The 20,165-nt window shown below is 38.0% G+C and overlaps 2 protein-coding genes across 5 annotated transcripts; one reads left to right on the forward strand and one right to left on the reverse strand.

Annotated features, from left to right (window-relative positions):
* Nucleotides 1-209: 209 nt before the first annotated feature.
* Nucleotides 210-16,231, reverse strand: LOC109092038 (GAS2-like protein 3). 3 transcript variants are annotated; one of them, XM_042737591.1, is made up of 11 exons: nt 16,064-16,231; nt 11,552-11,658; nt 11,253-11,327; nt 11,099-11,154; nt 8,781-8,958; nt 7,069-7,178; nt 6,843-6,981; nt 5,865-5,928; nt 5,209-5,344; nt 4,317-4,424; nt 210-2,909 (listed from the first exon to the last, which is right to left on the reverse strand). In XM_042737591.1, exons 4-11 carry the CDS (start codon nt 11,123-11,125, stop codon nt 1,935-1,937), a joined length of 1,737 nt encoding a protein of 578 aa, XP_042593525.1. In that variant the 5' UTR covers nt 11,126-11,154; nt 11,253-11,327; nt 11,552-11,658; nt 16,064-16,231; the 3' UTR covers nt 210-1,934. The 3 variants fall into 3 exon arrangements, with proteins under 3 accessions (XP_042593525.1, XP_042593507.1, XP_042593517.1); XM_042737573.1 differs by lacking the exon at nt 11,253-11,327 and having other exon boundaries at nt 16,064-16,230; XM_042737583.1 differs by lacking the exons at nt 11,253-11,327; nt 11,552-11,658 and having other exon boundaries at nt 16,064-16,230.
* Nucleotides 16,232-17,100: 869 nt separating this feature from the next.
* fgfr1op2 (FGFR1 oncogene partner 2) lies at nt 17,101-20,135 on the forward strand. Of its 2 annotated transcripts, XM_019106131.2 has the most exons (6): nt 17,101-17,255; nt 17,624-17,760; nt 17,830-17,947; nt 18,025-18,167; nt 18,247-18,360; nt 19,557-20,135. In XM_019106131.2, the coding sequence occupies exons 2-6, from the start codon at nt 17,626-17,628 to the stop codon at nt 19,692-19,694; spliced, it is 648 nt and encodes a 215-aa protein (XP_018961676.2). In that variant the 5' UTR covers nt 17,101-17,255; nt 17,624-17,625; the 3' UTR covers nt 19,695-20,135. The 2 variants fall into 2 exon arrangements, with proteins under 2 accessions (XP_018961676.2, XP_018961675.2); XM_019106130.2 differs by having other exon boundaries at nt 17,624-17,947.
* The last annotated feature ends 30 nt before the right edge of the window (nt 20,136-20,165 follow it).

Genomic DNA, 20,165 nt, shown 5'->3' on the forward strand with positions numbered 1-20,165 from the left:
GTTTTATACTCTTCTTCTTTCATTTTAATACTTCATTTCTGTAATTGTTATCATTTATGATTTTGTCTTAAAATAAATAGTTTTATCTGAAAGACTTCGGCTGCCTGGATTTCACTGCATCACACTGTAATATCGTCCTGATATGTACACCATGCCAGATTAATCTTCATTTACTTGCTACTCTGAATGAATTAGAAGTAGGCTAAAAAAATTATACACCGTATAGATCTTTATTTGACAGAATGCAAAGAGCACAAACGAACAAAACAAAGAAAATAAGCTACATTCAAAAACAAAACATTTTCTTAAAGTGCTGGAAGAATATCTCTCACACAATCTGACGCACAAATATATAATAAAAAGAACTATATCTGAAAAAAAAAGAGAACAATTACCCTTACACATAAGATTTATATTTATAATAACCTTTCTGTATAGGCCACAAACTGGAAAATATTTAGCATTGTTCTGGACAGTGTGATAAAATAAAAGCTCGGGTGTTTATGGGCATGACTGAGTCAGTAGTATTTGTGTGGCGTAAAGGAGGTAGCATTTCATTTAATAACAGCTGGCTGTTCGACCAACTTAAAACACACAAACTAACCATCCTGACTAAATACAGTTCTCGATAATAAACCACACAAATATTCCAACAAACACAAATTTAAGGCACATAAACCCTAAATACTCTAAAATAGTTTTTAAAATGTGCTCTAAAATGTTGCCACTCGAAATTCAAACATGAATTTCACTTTGGTTGCCGTAGAGAGGTGTTTCTGCATATTATGGGGTGTCAGATAAGAGCTGAAATGACAGGAGTATGTTTCTGCTGTAATACAGTAAGAGTGCTCTTAATGTAAATATGAAGTGGAAACAGAACAGCAGACGTTTGCATGTGTTACGTGATCAGCGCCACATGATCTGAACGCCCTGCAGGGCATCTGCATCATACATGAAGAGATTAGTCTAAACACACACACACACACACACACTCACACACACACACACACACACACACACACACACTTAGTGCTTTACGACATTCTCCTGGTTTTTCTTATGAGGTCAGAATACATTGACAGACAGTGAATAAATGATTTGTGAAATTAATAAGTGATGTTGATCCATTTATAACCGAATAAGGAGTCAAATCAGATCACGTAACAGACATGACCCGACTTAACTTATTAAACACAAACGATGATGATATGAGTTTGTAGATAACCGTGCATGATTTTAAACAATTAAACTAAACCTATAAATGCATGCTTAGCTAAAATAATGATAATTACAGTAGCTAAAGAAGAAATCAAAAACGTGTGAATCTTTTGTGCAAAATGTATCAATTTCCAGGAATATCCTGATGATTTTTAGCATGGCACAAATTAAAAGCTTGAGGTGAACAAGAAAACAGATTATGTCATATTTAATTTAAGTTAAAATGAGGCCGTTAAAGACAGATATGCAGCATGTTTAAGTCTCATCTTCATAGCTTTGCCACTAATAAAAGTCAATGTTTGAAAACGTATGTAATGCTCCAAAATATTCAACCAATTAAATAGACTGCACTGCCTCATTTTCACTCAAATCAATAAAAATATGGCATCTGACTAAATCTGTATGTGAAGCGCGGCACCGCAGTCGCAACTACATATCCCACCAAGTTTTGACAGACGCAAAGCAAACAAACAGATGTCATATTTAATTTGTAAATGAAAATGAGGCTGTTAAAGAAAGATGTGCACAATTTTTAATAGGTTGTACTGAATTAACAGTCTCATTTTCATAGCTTGGCCAGTAGACATGCATTTTCAGTGTTCGTAAACGTATTTTCAATGTTCAGTTGAATGGACAGCACACGTCACAGCCTCATTTTCACTTAATTGAAATAAAAAAAAATTAAATATGGCATCCGAATAAATATCCCAGCATTCTTAGTTCTTTACCCTTCTCTTACTGTTCATCTCAAAGTAGGGTTCGTCACGTTGGCTGGGTTTAGTCCGTGCCGTGTGTTTGTGGGCAGTGCTCGTAGGTGCTGGTTTAGTAGCGCTGCTCTGGACGGGAGGGTTACTGCTGACCAGAGGTTTCCTGTGGGTTGTTTTAACGTTGACAGACGCGACGGTTCTCGTAGCAGCTGTGTTCTGCTCTATAGATTTACTCTTGCATGTCACAGAAGGTTTTGCGAGAGCAGGCGTCTGTTTGGGGTCATTCGGAGCCAAGCGAGGGGAACCGGGATGGCCCTTTCTGGAATCTAAGTGCAGGGCGGAGGCGGGGGAAGGAGGGTGTCTCTGGGCGAGCCGTGAGCGGACGGGGGCCGGAGGCGGGCGGCTGTTGTGCTGGGTGGGTGCTGAAGGTTTAGGCAGCTTGCAGGTGGGTTCGGGACCGACGGGACTGCGAGGTTGAGACGGAGATCCACGCGGGTGCAGTTTGGTCTTGGGGGTGGCGGAAGGGGCTTTTTGGGAAACTCCGGTCGGGGTTGACTGGCGAAGTGGGCTTCTTTTCGGGACGGGTGATGAAAGAGGGGTGGTTCTCGGTGAAGCTGTGGGCGTGTGAAAAATCTTCTTGGGTGCGGCAGCCTTACGAGGCATTGAGGGCGTGGAAGCGGGCGACTGGGTGACGCCGCGGGGTGTGGGCGGGTTGGGTTTGGACACAGACGTTGTGGAGGATGACGATGAAGAGGATGATTCTGGGAGGAGGTTAACGGCTGCGATGGGGTCCATCGTGGGCGGCTGTGCGGCCTGCACGGTGTGGGCGGGGCCTGGGCCGGACGGGCCTTTCTGATAGGCTAGAATCTTCTGCTCTAGAGTGGTGAACTGCAGCACGCGGTCGGGGTCGTATTTAAGCAGAAACCCTTTCAGAGTGTCCCAACCTCCACCCACACGCACCATCACATGCTTCCCATGGAGCATCTAAGAGAGAGGATTTTAATTAATAAGCAAACACAGAATTAAATACTAGTAATGCACCAAAATTAATTTTTACTGAAATTAAAGTGTCTTTAATAATCAAATGTACTTAATATTCAGCGCTCAAATTAAAACTAAGGTGTAAAGTATGTAAAGACAGTTTTTATTAAGCCAAAAAAAGTTTATTTAATAATCATTTAATCAAATTAACTAAAATCATCAAAAAAACAAGACTTTAAATTTTAACTAAAACCCCAAAACCGAAGTTTTTATTTAGCCATAAAACTGAAACCAAAATGATTTCATAATCAATTAATCAAATGTATTTAATAATCAGACTCAAATAAATATATAAATTGCACATAAGGCGGTTTTTATATCAGCTTGATTATTGTATAATTATGTTTCAACTCCAGTTTTTTGTTGAAATATAAACATTTAAATAATGTCTGTATTAAAAACTTGTTTCCATGACAGATTTATGTATATTAGTGCATACTGAAGTCAACAGGTTAAGTAAAAATATAAAGGATATGTAACAGTGCACATATTTATCATAATGCTCCTCTCTGTAGTTAGTTTTTCTAACTGACTAACGAGTTTATGGATATTGAATGGCTTTTCAGAGGTAAATGTGGTTGAAACACTAACTGAGTGATTACGTGAGATATGAAGCATTTCAGAAGATTTTTTAGATTAATAAACTTTTTGATGTTCATTCATGTTTACTTCATGCTATAATAAGCAGCAATACGGAAGAGATGATTTCAGCCCCCATTTTTGGCCGAATATTTTCTGTGCATCACTATTAAATACACTTGTTTTATTGGCAATGTTTAATCAGGAAGCACATGTTCAACCTAATCTGGATATATGTGTGTGGGAATGTTATGACAGTTCAGCACGTGCTGGTTAAACAAACTAGACTGGATTTAGTGGATTGCTACAGTAGACTAAAGACACAAGGAAAGTGCACTCAGGCGAGTGTGTTTGCATAAGGTTTATCTGCTCTTCTGCATTGTGATTTTAGCAGAACGAAAACAAGATAATGTAACAGTGCTGATGTTTAAAATAGGCATGAAATACAAATACTTTCTAAATGAAACTTATATATGCATAATTCGTTTGGACATCAATGTTTAATGAAAATATCATAACTGGATCTTCTGTTGGAGGCGGGGTTTAATAGCCCTGAACATATAGGGATATTAAACCCCGCCTCCACTTTTGAGAGCCACGCCCATATCCCAACATCCAATCAACAAGTGATACACAGAACCAGGCCCCGCCCTACATTTTTATCTTTTCTGATCTTTTACACTCAGACAGAAGTCACAATATGGAAGAAATGATCTGTTGCTACTTCCACTTTATCGTGACTTGTAAAAGGGTCCCAAAATCTGCTCCTACCCTGATGAACAGGACCTTGTCTCCGAGCCTGTAGCGTCCCTCAGACAGATACTCGATGGAAAACTTCTGTGTGCAGCTACAGGGAGGGTCGTCCTGGTCCGCACGATCCTACAAACAAGAAGAGTTTGTTTGGGTGAATTGAGAGAAAAATTCACTCATTTGCAAGATGGAAATAGAACTGCTAGTTTGCAGACAGAGTATGAACGCTTAGCGCGGCTCTGAACTCAGGACCCGAGGGTCTCCCGCTGGTTATTTGGCTGAGAGACAGTGAATTTATTAGCATTAGGGGGAAAATTGTTCCCCATGTGAAACATGTCTGTAAACAACAGCTGCTGTTTACACACTCAACAGACAATAGCACACCCATCTGGGTCAGAATGAAGACAGATGCTGAGCCTCATCATTGAGGAAAATCCAACAAATAAAACACAGTTTCTTAAAGCCAGTAATTCTCCTGAACATTTACAATATTTCAGATGATTGCCAGTCATTTTGATGGGTGTTTTTGTCATTTTATCAGTTCCTTTTTTTATATGTCTATATAGTTATTTTGAAGTTTTAGTTTACTTAGTTTTAGTTATTTTAATACTTCAACTTAAACCAAAATGAGAAGTTTTGCCTTAGCAACTAGGTGAAATAAAATGTTTTATGTTTACGTTTTGTAGTTTTAGTTTCAGTTCACCATAATACCCCTGGATTAAGCCTACAATTAAAATGTGAAATGGGTAATGCTTTTCTACAGAAAACATTTTAGTATTAAAAGTATATTATACAGTATGTGGAACAATACTTTTGGCAGTCTGATTAAAGATGTTAAAATTTGTAGTTTATCACTTCCAGTTCATTTGTTACACTGAAACTGTGTGTGTGTGTGTGTGTGTGTGATACTCACGGCGTGATACAGGGCTCCGTGCTGACAGCACACAGTGAATGTTTTCACTGGAGACGAGTGATCAGTCATCGTTAGACTTTCCTCCAGTTCGATTTCCTTCTCCAGTTTAACCAAAACCGGAGGCTCTATCCCAAACCTAAACCACCAAACAAACAAAAAAAAACAATAACACACTGTACTAACAGTAAATCCTGACATATTCTGTTTCTGTTCTAACCAGCTAATCATGACATAATTTTATGTACAATATGCAATTAAATATTTATGTACAATGACCATTCAATTGCATAAATGACTGCTGATTTCCTCAAATAAAATCATGTCAAATTTCTATAAAAAAGTTTCAAGGTACCAAGCAAGATAATATACATTCAGATGGTTATTATTGCAAAATAGACCCCTTTACATTACACATTATCCTTTACTTACAGTCACGGTTGTGTTATTCAGCTCTAAATAAATTCAGCTTTGTTTTAGATTCTCTACAGCGCAATACCTGCTCGAAGCACTGAAGCCAATTCACTTAAATCCTGTAAAATCCACGCAAATTTGCCCCAGACCCAACTTTAAAGCCCCTAAAGCAGCCCCTGACCTCTGACCCCAAAACACAACCTGACATCTGTCACCTGCGGGATCATCAGAGCCGGTTCGCTTACCTGGAGACGACGCGTCCGATCTCCAGCAGACACAGACACACCTGCCGCGGCTCTTTATGCAGGACTGGGGAAGGGAGGGAGAGCCGTTACCATGGTTACTTAGCGATCATTCATTTAATTTATTTTAAACTTTACTTCTAATAATTATAATTTTATGTCAACCTTATTTCAATTAATGAAATTTTTTCAATAGTTTTAGTTAATAATAACCCTGCTCCTTAAGGGCTTAAAATTACAAAGAGATCATTTATTAACCCTTCAACTCAGTAGTAAATGTTGTTATTCATTTATCATGCAAAGAGGTCAGCCAGTCATAATTTTGGAAAAACTTTCAAGACTTGGCAAAAAAAAGCCCTTAGTCTCTGTTTTAGCCACATGCACCACTGACATGTGTTTGGAAACTTGCTGGCCCAGGCCGGTCTAATTTAATATACTATTAAAATTTTAACAATACTATGAATTGTTCATTTTCAAAATTCTGTGTTGTGTGTTTTAATGTTTCTGGATTCTGTGTTTTATGGTTTGTAAATGTATTACGAAAAATAATAAAAAAAATGAATGCATAAAATATTATTTTAATTAATATTAGGAAAATGTAAATCAAATTAATTAAAAAATCTACAAAAAACAAAGTGAAAACAAAGCTGAATAACAAACTGCTGCATAACAGAGACGTATTATTGAAATTAATATATGGATGGAAAATTGTGTAACACTGAGTGATATTCATAAAAATATTTTAATACATTATATTCTTAAGTTGAGATGTTCATTCTACTGTACAATAATATAACAATGTCACAATTTCTTCACGTTAAACTGAACTTTTATTTTGGCGGGTTGTAGTGTTTTTCTGTGTTTTGATTTATTCATCCAAAATTAAACTTAATGAACAGATTCTTCTGTTCGGTGATTTCTGAATTGCAGAAATCACTTGATTAGGTTTTGTTGCAACCGAAAGGTCAAAAGTTCTCTTACCCAAACCCTCAGACTCAAACAGATAGGTCTCGTCCACTCCTATGTGACGACACCAGGACAGAAAATTTGCAGTGTTGTCGCGGGCGAAAAACGATCCAGGGGAGGCATTTTTCTTGAACTGGATTTTCTTTAAGGGCAGCTGTTAACAAAACAGAGAGGTGAATTACGCACAAACACTCCTGCGGTTATGCGAGCTGCGTCACCACATCACACGTTCCTTACACACCTGTGTTTCCGAGTCCTGTGGGATTTTACTCTGTAGAATTCCAACCAGACGACACAGTTTGACACCGTTGTCCAGCTCCTCCATGAAGCGTTCGGCTGTCACCTGCTCACCTGCAAAACACAATTATTTTTTCCCAGGATTGTACTATTAACATACTAAAATAGTTATATTAAAAGACCAGATTCAGTACATACCTTACTGATGATGTACACTATATACAGTTAAGCAGATGCACAAGTTATACAACACACTCACTTGTACACCAAGCATTTTTCCATAGAAAACCATTACAAAAAATGTGGCTTAATCCATTAAGAAAGTGGTATTGGAGGACCAAATTAAGTATAAACTATATTAATAAAGCATACTATGTACAGGCAATCTATGTACATGCATTCATATTTTAGGCTCATCTGCTTGTAAATAGCATGCATCATCAAAAAAAATGTATAGTGAATCTGATATTTTAATATCACTATATAATTACACGTTAAAGGTGCATTTAGTAATATTGACAGCTAGTGGGCTGACTGAATCCATGCTCATGCGGGTTGCCAGATTGAGGATACACAACAGGAACGAGCTTCCTATTTCTCAGGTCATAAAGTTTTTTAGATGGATGCCAAGCCTTTTATGTCAGGTAGAATCTCAGATCTCTGACCCAATTGGTTTGGCTGTAACATATTGTGTTTTCCACCATTTGGCAACCCGGGGTGTCAAAATCACACAGACCAGACCAAAAACAGTCATTCCGACACAGAACACACATTCCAGAGTAGAATAACTGGCTGAAGCATTGTTTTTTTTTAGGAGAAACAAGTATGTGATGGCATGTTGCCTTAATATCTGCAAACATATTATGGTACTTTTTATGCTTTAGTACTGTCAAAATATTACAAGTACAAGATGGAACCTACACAATGAGACAAAAAAGTCACTTTCCAAAACCTTCACTCTCTCTATTCTCCTCTTTTCTAGCTTGCCTAATCTTGCCTTAATCTAGTTGTCTAAAAAAACCAGGCATTGCATATTATGAATATCGTTTGCCCTTTGACGAATCGCTGTGTTCCTCTTTTGTAAATCCCTTTGGATAAAAGCATCTGCCAAATGCATACAAGTAAACTTGACAGGCCTACGTTGCATTTCTATGGCTGTTTTGCCCTCCAGGTCTCCGCGCCGGACACGTGACCAAAAACTATGAATAGCACATAAAATTCACACTTATGATGCTACAATCTCCAGCAACGTCAGTGGAAAGTGAATGAGGTCACAGCACAAAACAGTCACATTTTAGTATTTTGTTCAAATTCCACAACGTATTCGTACATTATCTAAAAAGGACTATAGGATTACAAGGACTTAATCTAAAAAAATTAAATAAAAAAAGCAACAAACAGAGCAATAGGTTTATAGGTGAATGTTCTTTTGACCCGGGTGAACATGTTCAGCATGTGCACAGACAGGTAAAGGCAACACCCTCCATTATTCTACAAAGACTGAGAGATTGAGTTCTTGTTTCGGAGGTCGTATATCACCGTTATACGAGAGCGAATGTCGTTTCCCACACTTCTTTGCGTGATAAATGAGGCTTTGGGTTTCAGTTATTCGACAGACGAAAGGAAAAGGCATTTAGACTTATAATGGCAGTAATTTTTCACTTTCGTGCACTGATAGTGAATCATAGATGTGTTGTTTTGCATCAGCAGGTTTACCCAGCATGCCGCTCAGCCAGATGGCCAGATCCTCCTGCATGGGCACCAGCGTGGCTTCATGCCGCACGGCCAACCACTGGTCATACTGGAACACATCAGCCAGACCCGGGCCGGGCCGGGGAGAGCGCAGGCCGCGAGGACTCTGTAACGGGACATCAAACTTCTCGCCGAACCAAGCCTGAGAGAGAGAGAGAGGAAAACCAGACAGCTGAACATACAGAGAAACACACACAAAACTGTGTCTCGGGGCCACAATGACCCCTCACACAGATTCCACGCTCTCGCTCTCTCTCTGGAAAGATGGCGACCCTGCTGAAATCAGGACAGTTTGCAAACACTCAAGCTCTAACAAACATGACTAATCAAACAAATGACAACTTGGACAAGCAGAGGAGTAATAACATTTAGATTAAGCAACACTCTCATAAGAGAACTTGTGGTAAAACCTCTCACATGCTTTTTTTTTAGGGGAACGTTAAGGGAACATTGCATTTTATATTTTTGCAAACATTATATTATAGGCTAAACATCCAACTGAAACGTTTCATGAACGATGTATAAATAACGTTTTTGCACTTACATTTTGAGAACATTATTAAAGACCAGATAACTTTGAATGAACTTATTAATGTTACTGGAAGCATGCTTATTTCCAGAAGATGGATTTTGCAACAAACATTGTTATTGAGGTGATTTGAATCAACGTTGCCTGAACTGACCTGAGCGGAACAGACACTATTGTGGATTGGAATGTGGATTGGTCTCATATTTAAAGAAGTTGATCACTTATTATTTTCGGTTTATTACTTCAAAGCTGCTTTGAAACAATCTGTATTGTATAAAGCGCTATAGAAATAAATGTGACTTGGCTGAGACTGAGGCAGAACATCTGTTTGAAACACAATAAAACAACACAACCATAGAAACATTCACCAATACTCTGCATGAGCTTAAATCCCACTGCTCTGCTGGGAAGGACTGAAAAACAAAAGCACTATTTAAAAAAAAAAAAAAAAAAAAAAAAATCACACACCAGCAGGCCACTCGGAGAGGAATCCCATAACCCTTTCTGCACATGAACACTGCCATTCCCACACATGCATCAAACTCCCATGAGGAACAGAGCGAGCGAGAGCTTCAGGCTCCTACGAACACACAGATGGAGCATTTCTTCTGCTCGCACATAAAGCCTGACTAATTAAACAGGAAAGCGTTTCCACGTGGGGGTGTTTTATTCCTATTATATAAGAGATTCAAGATTACCATCCCATAGCAGATTACAGTCGACTCTGCTCGGTTAAACCTTTCTTGAAATGTACTGTCAGTGTTTGCTTGTGGAACGCTCCATTTCTCACTTATGGTTGTTAACCCAATGCAAACAGTCTGGTGTGTTCAATCAATCACACATGCGCGCACACACACACAAATGTTTCAATGTGGTCAGTTCACACATGACGTCAGATTTTACAGCTGGACACATGCTGAACTACAAACCACTTCTGATTCAGACAGGATGGTGTTGAAACCAACAACACACATTTGTGATGATCTAATTGGAATGTTCAAATTCAAATTTCAAATTCGAAACAATTTAGAACACAAATGGCGGGAACCATCACCCTGAAGCCATATGGAGTCAGATGTCCTCTTTAAGAAAAGAGCAGGTGAGTAGTTCTTTATAACAGATAATAGCTTAAATGTGTATGTGCGCATAAAGGAAGTTAGAAATGCACTTTTTTTGTTACATCATCAATTATCAGTTGATATAAGAGAATTAATTTATTGGTGTCAGTCAGTATAAGATATATAATTGTGCATGCATTTAATGCAAATTTGTAAATTTAGATTAGCTTTATCACCTAACGCTCACTTAAAGTTATTTTTATAAATGGATTTAATAACACTGACAATCCATTTCAATCCAAATGAATCAATTTATAATGTAGCATTTAAAATTTAGTTTTTAATGTTTAATTTTGACAACAAAAAAAGTATAGAATTTTGATATCTGCCACAAAGTCAATAATTCTCATCTTATCCATCTTCCAGACTTGCTTTTTATCATATATGGAATAGTAATTCACACCACAGGACAATGACATCATTGTTTGACTGAGTCAAGTTTGTCAACCACCCACCTGAACATGAAACTCTTCTCTAACTAGCTCAGATCTTGACCCACAATAATCACCAACATCATTTTCATCTAAAACCATATTCAAACTATCACACCTGTGATTAAAAAAAAAAAAAAACACTCTGTCTCTTATTGCAAAAGCACATAGATAAAAAGCACATAAAATCATAAAGTTGCATACCTGCAATCCGGCCTGAACTGCCATCATAAGTTACAAGAGAGATTCAAGTCCACATTCTGAAAGAGAGACAGATAAAAATCTTTAAAGGAGTCTGATAAAAACAGACACACATCAGCTCAGACACGCAACTTAATTCCTGTAAACACAAACACACAGTTCATGTCAGTTTACTCCACTTAAACCCTGTCTGTCCTCTCGCAGGATGGATAATCATGCTTGGAGCTCATTGCTAATTTTTTTATAATGACCACAAAAAAAAAAAAAAGTTTCAAATAAAGAATGAGGAAAAAAAAATCACTGTGTGACCAAATACCAGATTAAGACAGTTAAACAAAGGAAACAAAGCAAATGTCACACTCACACACTTAACATTCACACAATAACAGCCACACACACGCTGTCAGTGACACTCATGTGAATCCTAAATCTCCATCATCTCAGCGAGACGCTCACCTGAGGAACACGCGCACACACAGACGAATCCAGTCCAGCTGCCAGCAGACAATCCACCTGAACACCTCAACGCAGTAAATCACAACACACACTCCTGCGGTGACTCGCTGACAGAGGATACGAGCGAGCGAGAGCGAGAGAGAGAGAGAGAGAGAGAGAGAGAGAGCGAGAGAGGGAGAGAGAGAGAGAGAGAGAGAGAGAGAGAGAGAGAGAGAGAGAGAGAGAGAGGCAAACACAGATTGACTAATGAAGCCGCTCAGCAAACCCCCAGCCAAGCATTTACAATGGTCCTATTGTTACAACCCCCTCATTCGCTCCACACAGACACACACACACACACACAGAGTCCAAGGTTCGTTCGCTCATGCTTAGTCCTTCCCAACAAACTCCTCCATGACAGCACACAAAAGAATCTGGAAATTTTTTGAAGGGCACCAATAGAATAAACAATCGTTTTCACTCTTCACCCAGACACAAAAAAACACAGAGAGTGAGAGAACTAGTTAATTACTGGAGGAACACAATGAGAGCTCAAATCAAGTGCACTTCAAGCCCACAAAATGTCAAGCAGAGCAGAACAGTGGAGGACACACAAACCCAGAATTAATGTCTGCGGGTTATGAAGCGGGTGGCAGTGTGGCTCCGGGTCTCAAGAGCCACATTCCTCTGTCAGAACATAACGGCCGGTGGAAATAGTCTGTCACTAACGGACACACTAGCCGAGAGACGCGTCCAACCACTCTGTGTTCATTTACAACAGAGTCTGCCTCTAAAATCCACCGCGTCTCTTTAAAGGAGTCTGAAATCATCATTTACTCACCCTCATGTTGTTCCAAAACATGCAATTATCTTTTACATATTTAGCAGATTCTCAAAAGTAGATGGTGACTGGGTCAAAAAAAAAAAAGTATGAGTGAATTATGACTTAAAATTGATGTGCTATTTTCAGAAGAACTTAAATATTGACTAGATTTATGATGCGTGAGTAAACAATCCCTTTAAGATATGACTGATTAAAGATCAAGCCTAAATTACATAATTCCCTTTATGAAAAAGAAAATCACATTTAGCAGATTCTCAAAAGCAGAAGGTGACAAATAGCTGTCAAATTTAAAATAGGACAAAAAAAGTATCATATAAATAACAACGAATAATGACTAATGATCTATTACATACTAGTAGTACATAAGTCTGGATTAGCTTTATAATGCCCTTTTATATACAATGACATTCCCTTTGAAGGAAATAAAAAAAAAAAAAAAACTTTTTGAATTAAACGTTCCATGGGACAAAGAAATCAATTTGAAACAACACGATGACGCATAAATCACAGAATTCCAATTGGTTTTTTTTTTTTTACTATTTAAACTTTCTTCCTAAAAAACAGCACAGACAGATAAAAACATGAGTAACCCCGATAAAAGACGCCCACAAAAACAAGAGAAATAAAGAGTGACTTTTGCAGCAGAAACGAGGCTGGGCAGAACATCAGACAGAACACGATGCATTCTAACGTTGTAATCGCACTATAATGAACGTCTGTATGAGGTACAATCGATTTGTCACTTTAATTAAATGCGACGACACAAAGGTAGCGAGAGCTGGGGTGTCCACATGGCTCCTCAGGTCACCACATAATCACGTAAGAGGATCACGCCTCCAGACGCATCCCCGTTGGCCTGCTGCTCCTCCTCTCTCTAGACGTGTGCTGACACGTGGCACATGCATGTTTGTTTGTTTGCATGTATGTGCACCAGTGGCTTGCACATGGGTCCCAAATATAGCCAGCCATCAATCAGAGCCCCTCCCCTTCCTGCTCTTTTGTGGCGTTGCTTGTGATCTTAATTGGCCTGTCAGTTGCTTTCATTAGGCAGAGCCATCAACACACACACACACACACAAACAGAACTGATGGTCCCGGAGAGGATGGGCGTCCGATAAACCACGGGTCAGAAGCCCATCCTCCGTAAAGCAGAGTAAAGCCCCTCTTACACCCCTGCAACCAGCTCTGGATCAGCAATCTAAAAAACCATGCACACCTCACACAAAGTTTGTTCGTTTCTTCACCGAGTTTTTGTTTGTGAAGCCTGAAGCTGCATGTTTGTAAAAAACAAAGCCATCATTCAAAGATGCTTTTAACTTCAAACCATTGCTAAAATACGAGTCCATAATCCATAATAACACTTCCTCCAGTGAAAAAGTCATCTGGTCTGAATCAGGGGAGAAATCTGCACAGATCAAGCAGCGTTTACAAGCCAAAACAGATCTAAACATATAAGTGGGTGGATTTTGATGTGATAGACAACAGGGGATGAACTTTTTCTACAAACAAGAAGCGACAGTTTGAAGTTAAAAACATCTAGATGGATTGGTTTCTTACAAACATGCAGCTTTTGGCTTCTTAAGACGTTAACTGGTGGACTGAAGTGGTGTGGATTATTGTGATGTTTTTATCAGCTGTTTGGACTCTCATTTTGACGGCACCCATTCACTGCACAACATCTATTGGTGAGCAAGTGATGTGATCCTACATTTCTCCAAATCTGATGGAGAAACAAACTCAACTACCTTGGATGGCCTGAGGATGAGCACATTTCATTTTTGTGTGAACTATTTCTTTAACCAACATCTAGTGCCTACCTTGACAGCATTCAAAAGTTGCAATACACTCACAATTCTCAAAACGATACAAACATGCTTAAAATGTGGTCTAGTTAATGAAAATGCCTAGGTTTTGGGACACAGTCAAGACAGGAGTCACAGCAGGTTTTAGAGGATCACTTCACACAGTTTGAAGTATAATCCCTATTGAAAAGACAGAAAGGAAAAACTATGTTCTCATGCTTCTACAATTACAAAACAAAGATGCAATTCACCAAAAAAAAAAAAGCGATCAACACAGCTCACCATAACAATGACCTCACCGCAATGCTTCGGAAATAAAAGATCCAGAATTGCACGCCAATCTACAAAGTCTAAAACATAAAACGAGAGCAGTTCACACTCTTTAAAATAAATGCTCCAAAAGTGGGTTTTCGCAGCGATGCCACAGAAGAACCATTCCGGTTCCGCAATGAACCTTTCAGTGATCAGTTCTTCAGAGAACCATCAACGTCAATAAAGAACCTTTATTTGTGCAGGACACCAATGCTGGCAAAACCGGCACTTAAAACCTATGGAGACGCTCCACAGCATAATGTTGTTTACATGGTGATGCAATGACTTGTTATAAGACACTAACAATTAACCATTCAACAGCAAGCACAGAAGGTCTGCTGCTCCCCCGTCCCACTAATCATCTGCTCTGGGTCATTAATAAACGAACAGTAATCCAAGATTCATAACAATGACCAGCATGTGCACCAGAGATCATGGGAAATTAATCCCAACATTCATTTATGTCAGGATTTCCCCCTTTACCCTCCTCTCAAGCTCGAGAACCCCCCGATGCCATGTATCAGGCAGATGGCCGGTAAAGCTACAAGATATGGGGTGTTTTTGGGGCGGCTTACAAGCATAACAATCACAGAATTCAACATGCTATGAAATCCACACCATATATTTTCTAAATGCATGTTATAGGCCTTACTGTAAACAATTCATCTGTGCATTTGCTTCGGAATCTTTAATCAAAATGTCATAATTGGACATTCTGGTGAAAGATGTCATCCGAATATAATATTACTTTCATAGCAACTTTAAAATAAAAAACTCAAATCTGAAGCAACAACAAGTGGCAAACGATTAATACATTTCCCTATGCAGTTATATCAACTTGAAACATAAAAAAACCCAGTTTCCTTATTATTGTTTGATTTATATGGGTTTTCACTGGCCAGTGCCCCCACTGTAATCTTGAGAGCAGGTTTGCAGATAACATCATTACATAATTTATATATGAGAACAGTTTAACCATGGTAACAAAATTATGGAAGCAGACACTTGTTTTACTCAATATTTATACCAAATTAATTGACATGGTTTTAAAATGTCCAAATATTGTATAAATTTATCGATTTTTCACTATTTGTACTATAGTATTTTCTTATTGCAAGCTACTTGGGATCAAAGCTTCGACTTAATAAATAACTGCAAGTTATTAACAACATGCCACAAAAGAATAACTCAGCTTCCTGAAATGGTTTACATGCACATTTAATCTGTTAACAAAAATTAAGCATGACCAAGAGAGTCAAAAATTTCCACTATCTCAAATATGTGCGTTGTATTTTTAAATACATGGTGATTCGTCACGCATTTCCATGGAAAAGTCATGCAACTTCCTTATAACTCTCATCTTTCAGTGTAAATGCCAAAAATAAACAAGAGACCGGCTTTTATCGCTTAAGACAGGTTTGTTGACATTTTATTCCTGTATTCTCTTTTAAAGCAAGTACAAAAACATCATAAAACAAAGTCCTCCTCTCTCTCTCGCTCTCTCACTCACTCACTCACTCCCGTCTGGTCACGAGAGTCTGGAATTGAAAAAAAAACCAACATGAATAAACTCACCAGCGTTGAATGTGTGTGTTTAGTTGTGTGTCAGTAACTAGTTGTCTTCATCCACGTTTCGCTCCGCGGCTGCAGGGGCGTGCACGCCTGGGACGGGTGCGTGGACGCGCATCAGCTGAAGCTGGAGCTCCTTCTTCTCCACGCGTCTTGGAATGTTCAGTTGAGAGGGATTCGCGGTTCGAAGCAGCCAATCAGAGCGCAGATCTGAAAATTCTCAATGGTAAGGGGCGGGGACTTGAGAGCAGATGGGCGGTCCCTATTTCAATGCGCACTGAAAAAAGAAGAGTAGAGAATGGGCAATGTTTCATATATTTTTATCCCGAGATAAAAACAATGTATAAAAAACACTTTACAGGTAACACATACAGTTTTTTAATTCTTCAAATCAATATGTAATTATTTAATCAAAAGGATTAAATAATTAAATAAATAAATATATACTTAACAATTAGATTAAATAATTTAAAAGAAATCACATCAAAATGCCACGTTATTCTTCTATTAATGCTTTAATAAGATATTTAAGATCTCTTTGTGCCTATGGGGGATCTTTGTTTATTTGATGAGTATGTGCTTGTTTTAAAAGATAATTTTAAATAATTGATTAAATAATTATATACAATAGCTGTAGAATATATAATGATGTAAAAATGATATTAAATAATTTAAACTCTTGAAAAAACTGACATGAAAATGTCATGTGATTCTCATATTAATGCCAGAATATCACCCAGGATCTCCCTGTAATTAATTTCAAAAACTCTGTAACTCGGTTATGATTGGCCATTGGATATAAATTTGAGTCATAATCACAAGGCAGGATTTGTTTGCACAGGTAAAGTCTGATTACGCCCTCTGGGTCACATGGGATTAAACCTATAAAAACCATATGATATAAGCCCTCAAACTCAGTTAATAAAAGAACATTTACAGGAGCTTTATAATAGTATTTTGATGCCAGACATTTACATATTAATAAGCTTCATCAAAGGAATTCGCGAAAGGACGAATTTTACAGCAATAAACAAAGCATTCACGTTCCTAATTTAATTCAGAAAGCTTCTCCAGTGCTCCTCCATGTGGACGGTGTAGGGAAGAAAGTTAGCGCCTACATCTCCCAGAAGTACTTGCGCGTGACGTCACGACCGCAACATCAGGAAGTGTTCCAACTGAGCCGTTGCTGTAAGATAAGGTAAGCTTATCTCTTCATTTAAACTTATTCGCGGTGCTATTCGGAAATATAACAAAACAAAAAGTGTTTCTGGCATCGTATTCGTATTTAGTTACATGGTCTAGTATTTTATTGAAACAACTGGCGTGTTTATTTTCGTAGACGCTAATGCTAGCCTTCTTCCAAAACATTTGACACTTACGTTACCTTTCAGTATTTCTGAAATCAAGACATATTATGTCCCTAAATAATCCAGAGCATGGCAGTGGCAGTGACAGTGACAGGAAAGCAGCTTTCCAGCGATTTAATCATCTGTAGAGTATAGACGACTGTATTTATGAACGAAATCATGAGTGAAGTCACAGTCCGAGTGTTTTTGTGCTCTTCAGGAATGACCTGTACACTGGAGAAGGTGCTGGCCGATGCCAAATCTCTGGTAGAGCGGCTCCGGGATCATGACAGTGCTGCTGAGATCCTGATCGAACAAACCACGCTGCTGAACAAGAGAGTGGAGGCTATGAAACAGGTATCACTGTTTGTTCTCAGTCTGTATGAATCAAATCAAGTCTCACCCACATATTCCTTGTTCTTTCAGTACCAGGAAGAGATTGAGGTGTTGAACCAGGTGGCGAGGCACCGGCCGCGCTCCACGCTGGTCATGGGCATCCAGCAGGAAAACCGGCAAATACGGGACCTGCAGCAGGAAAACAAAGGTGTTAGGAGGGTTTGCAATTACCAGTTGTCATTTGAGGGCTGCTTTAAATCTAAATCCGCTCTTTTGTCTCGGCAGAGCTGCGCATGTCACTGGAGGAGCATCAGTCTGCGCTGGAGATCATCATGAGCAAATACAGAGAGCAGGTGTTTCGGCTTCTGATGGCCAGCAAGAGAGACGATCCTGCTATCGTCACCCAGCTCAGAGAACAGCACACTAGTGTCAGTCTTACAGACGGTTTTCATGAGATTCCCTCTAATGCCGGAGCTCAAATAAGCAATTAATGTGTTTATGTCGCAGGAGATGCAGGCGCACATTGAGAAAATAAACGAAATGGCCACAGTGATGAGGAAAGCCATCGAGGTGGATGAAGGGCGACTGTGTGAGGATGAGGAGCGAATCAAACGTCTGGAGGTCAGACACACTAAATATACTGCAATATTAGTGATTTTATTTCACAATAGTTATTTTTGATATTTCATCTTATATTCTTTATTAAATATAAGAACAAAGATGGAAAAATACAATATGAGTAAGATACAAATTACGCTGCTGTCACTTTATGCACAGTGCTGTTATTATTACTGATTACAAATTACATGAAGAAAATAGTATCTAGTAGCATTATCTATTAGATTACACATAATAGTTAATGTAATCTGACTACTCTTTGATTACTTTTGTTTATCACATAGATTTCAGTAGGAAAACCTTGTGACATATTTATATATATATATATAAATACAAAGAGAAATAATATATATTTCATTCAGTGTTATCAAAAACATGAGGTGCATTGAACCTCACCTAATGAATGGGAAGGAATTGCAAGGAGTTTGTGAGCTGATGAAAAGCTAGTAATTAATTAAAACATGTATATGTACATTGAAAATAAATAACTTAAAAATAATCAAAATAAAACACTAAAAAGATGATTGTATTTTCTATAGTTTTAATATATACTTCCTACATATTTTTCAATATAATTTTTTTTTTATGTAATTTTAAAAATGTTTAATATAATTTTTTATATAAAAAATAATTTAATGTCATTATATTACATTCTATTTTATTTTATTTGTTTACCTGCGTATCATGTGACCATTAAGCAACATCTGAGACCTGTGGACATGTCAATGTTGTTCAGTTATTGAAATAATAAAATCGTAAAGTTTCTAGGTGATCGGGTAAAGTAAATATTTAATATTTTTATGTCAAAAGGGGTTTGGCTGACAAAAAAGTAATTTACTGCCATTGTGTGAATAATATCAATAAAAAGGGATTTATTTATTTTTTTTACTGATTATTTTGAGTATTTTAAAACAATTTATTTTAATTTTATTATTTTATAATTTTTTATAATATTATTTTATAATTTTATTAAAATTATTATTATTATTATTTATTTTTTTCTCAATGAGTATTTTAAAATGCAACATAATATTTTTTTAAATTATCTGATTATAATTTAAAACATAATATTAAGTTACAAGTACTACACAATCCACATGACATTTAATCAGTTACTACCCATAAAAGTATTGCGATAAATGCAATACTTACAATCTAATTGTGATCTTATGGTTTATATGTTGATGTTGACTGTGCAGCTGGAGAACAGCGGTCTGCGAGAGCTGCTGGGAATCAGCCGCCAGGCGTTTCTGGTGCTGAAGAGGGACGACACGTCTGACAGCACGTCTCTCTCGCCGCTGCTCACCAGCACAGACGTCAGTCTGAGGAAGAGCTAAAGGACGTCAGAGACTCTGAGTTTACAAACCACCGTTCAGAGCTGCCCTACAAATCCCACAATCCTCTATTACAGCGCACTCACTGCGTAACCTGGATGTCCATCAGCCATTCAGCGTGAGGGGTTTTGCGGGAAGGGCCTGTGGAATCTCTCAAACACTGAGATCTAATCACTTTTCCATCTCTCCATCATCATGTCTTCAATCTGGAAGAGTCAAATCGACTGATTCAGCCACATGAAAACACAATCACTTGTGGAATAATACTAATAAAAAAAAAAAATTTGGCATACTGTGAATGAATACTTTACCTGAACATGAGACTTTGGGGAATATCACAACGTGCCATTTTAATGAAAAACTCTTGCTTGTTGTGTCTGTAACAGTGTTTTATGTGGGTATGAGAGGAAGTTCCATTGAAAGTGATTAAAAGCGTTGAATGAACTGGCTGTGTTTTTCTTTAGTTCCACGGGT

Source organism: Cyprinus carpio, chromosome A4, assembly GCF_018340385.1.
Source record: "Cyprinus carpio isolate SPL01 chromosome A4, ASM1834038v1, whole genome shotgun sequence".
Lineage (NCBI taxonomy): Eukaryota > Metazoa > Chordata > Actinopteri > Cypriniformes > Cyprinidae > Cyprinus > Cyprinus carpio.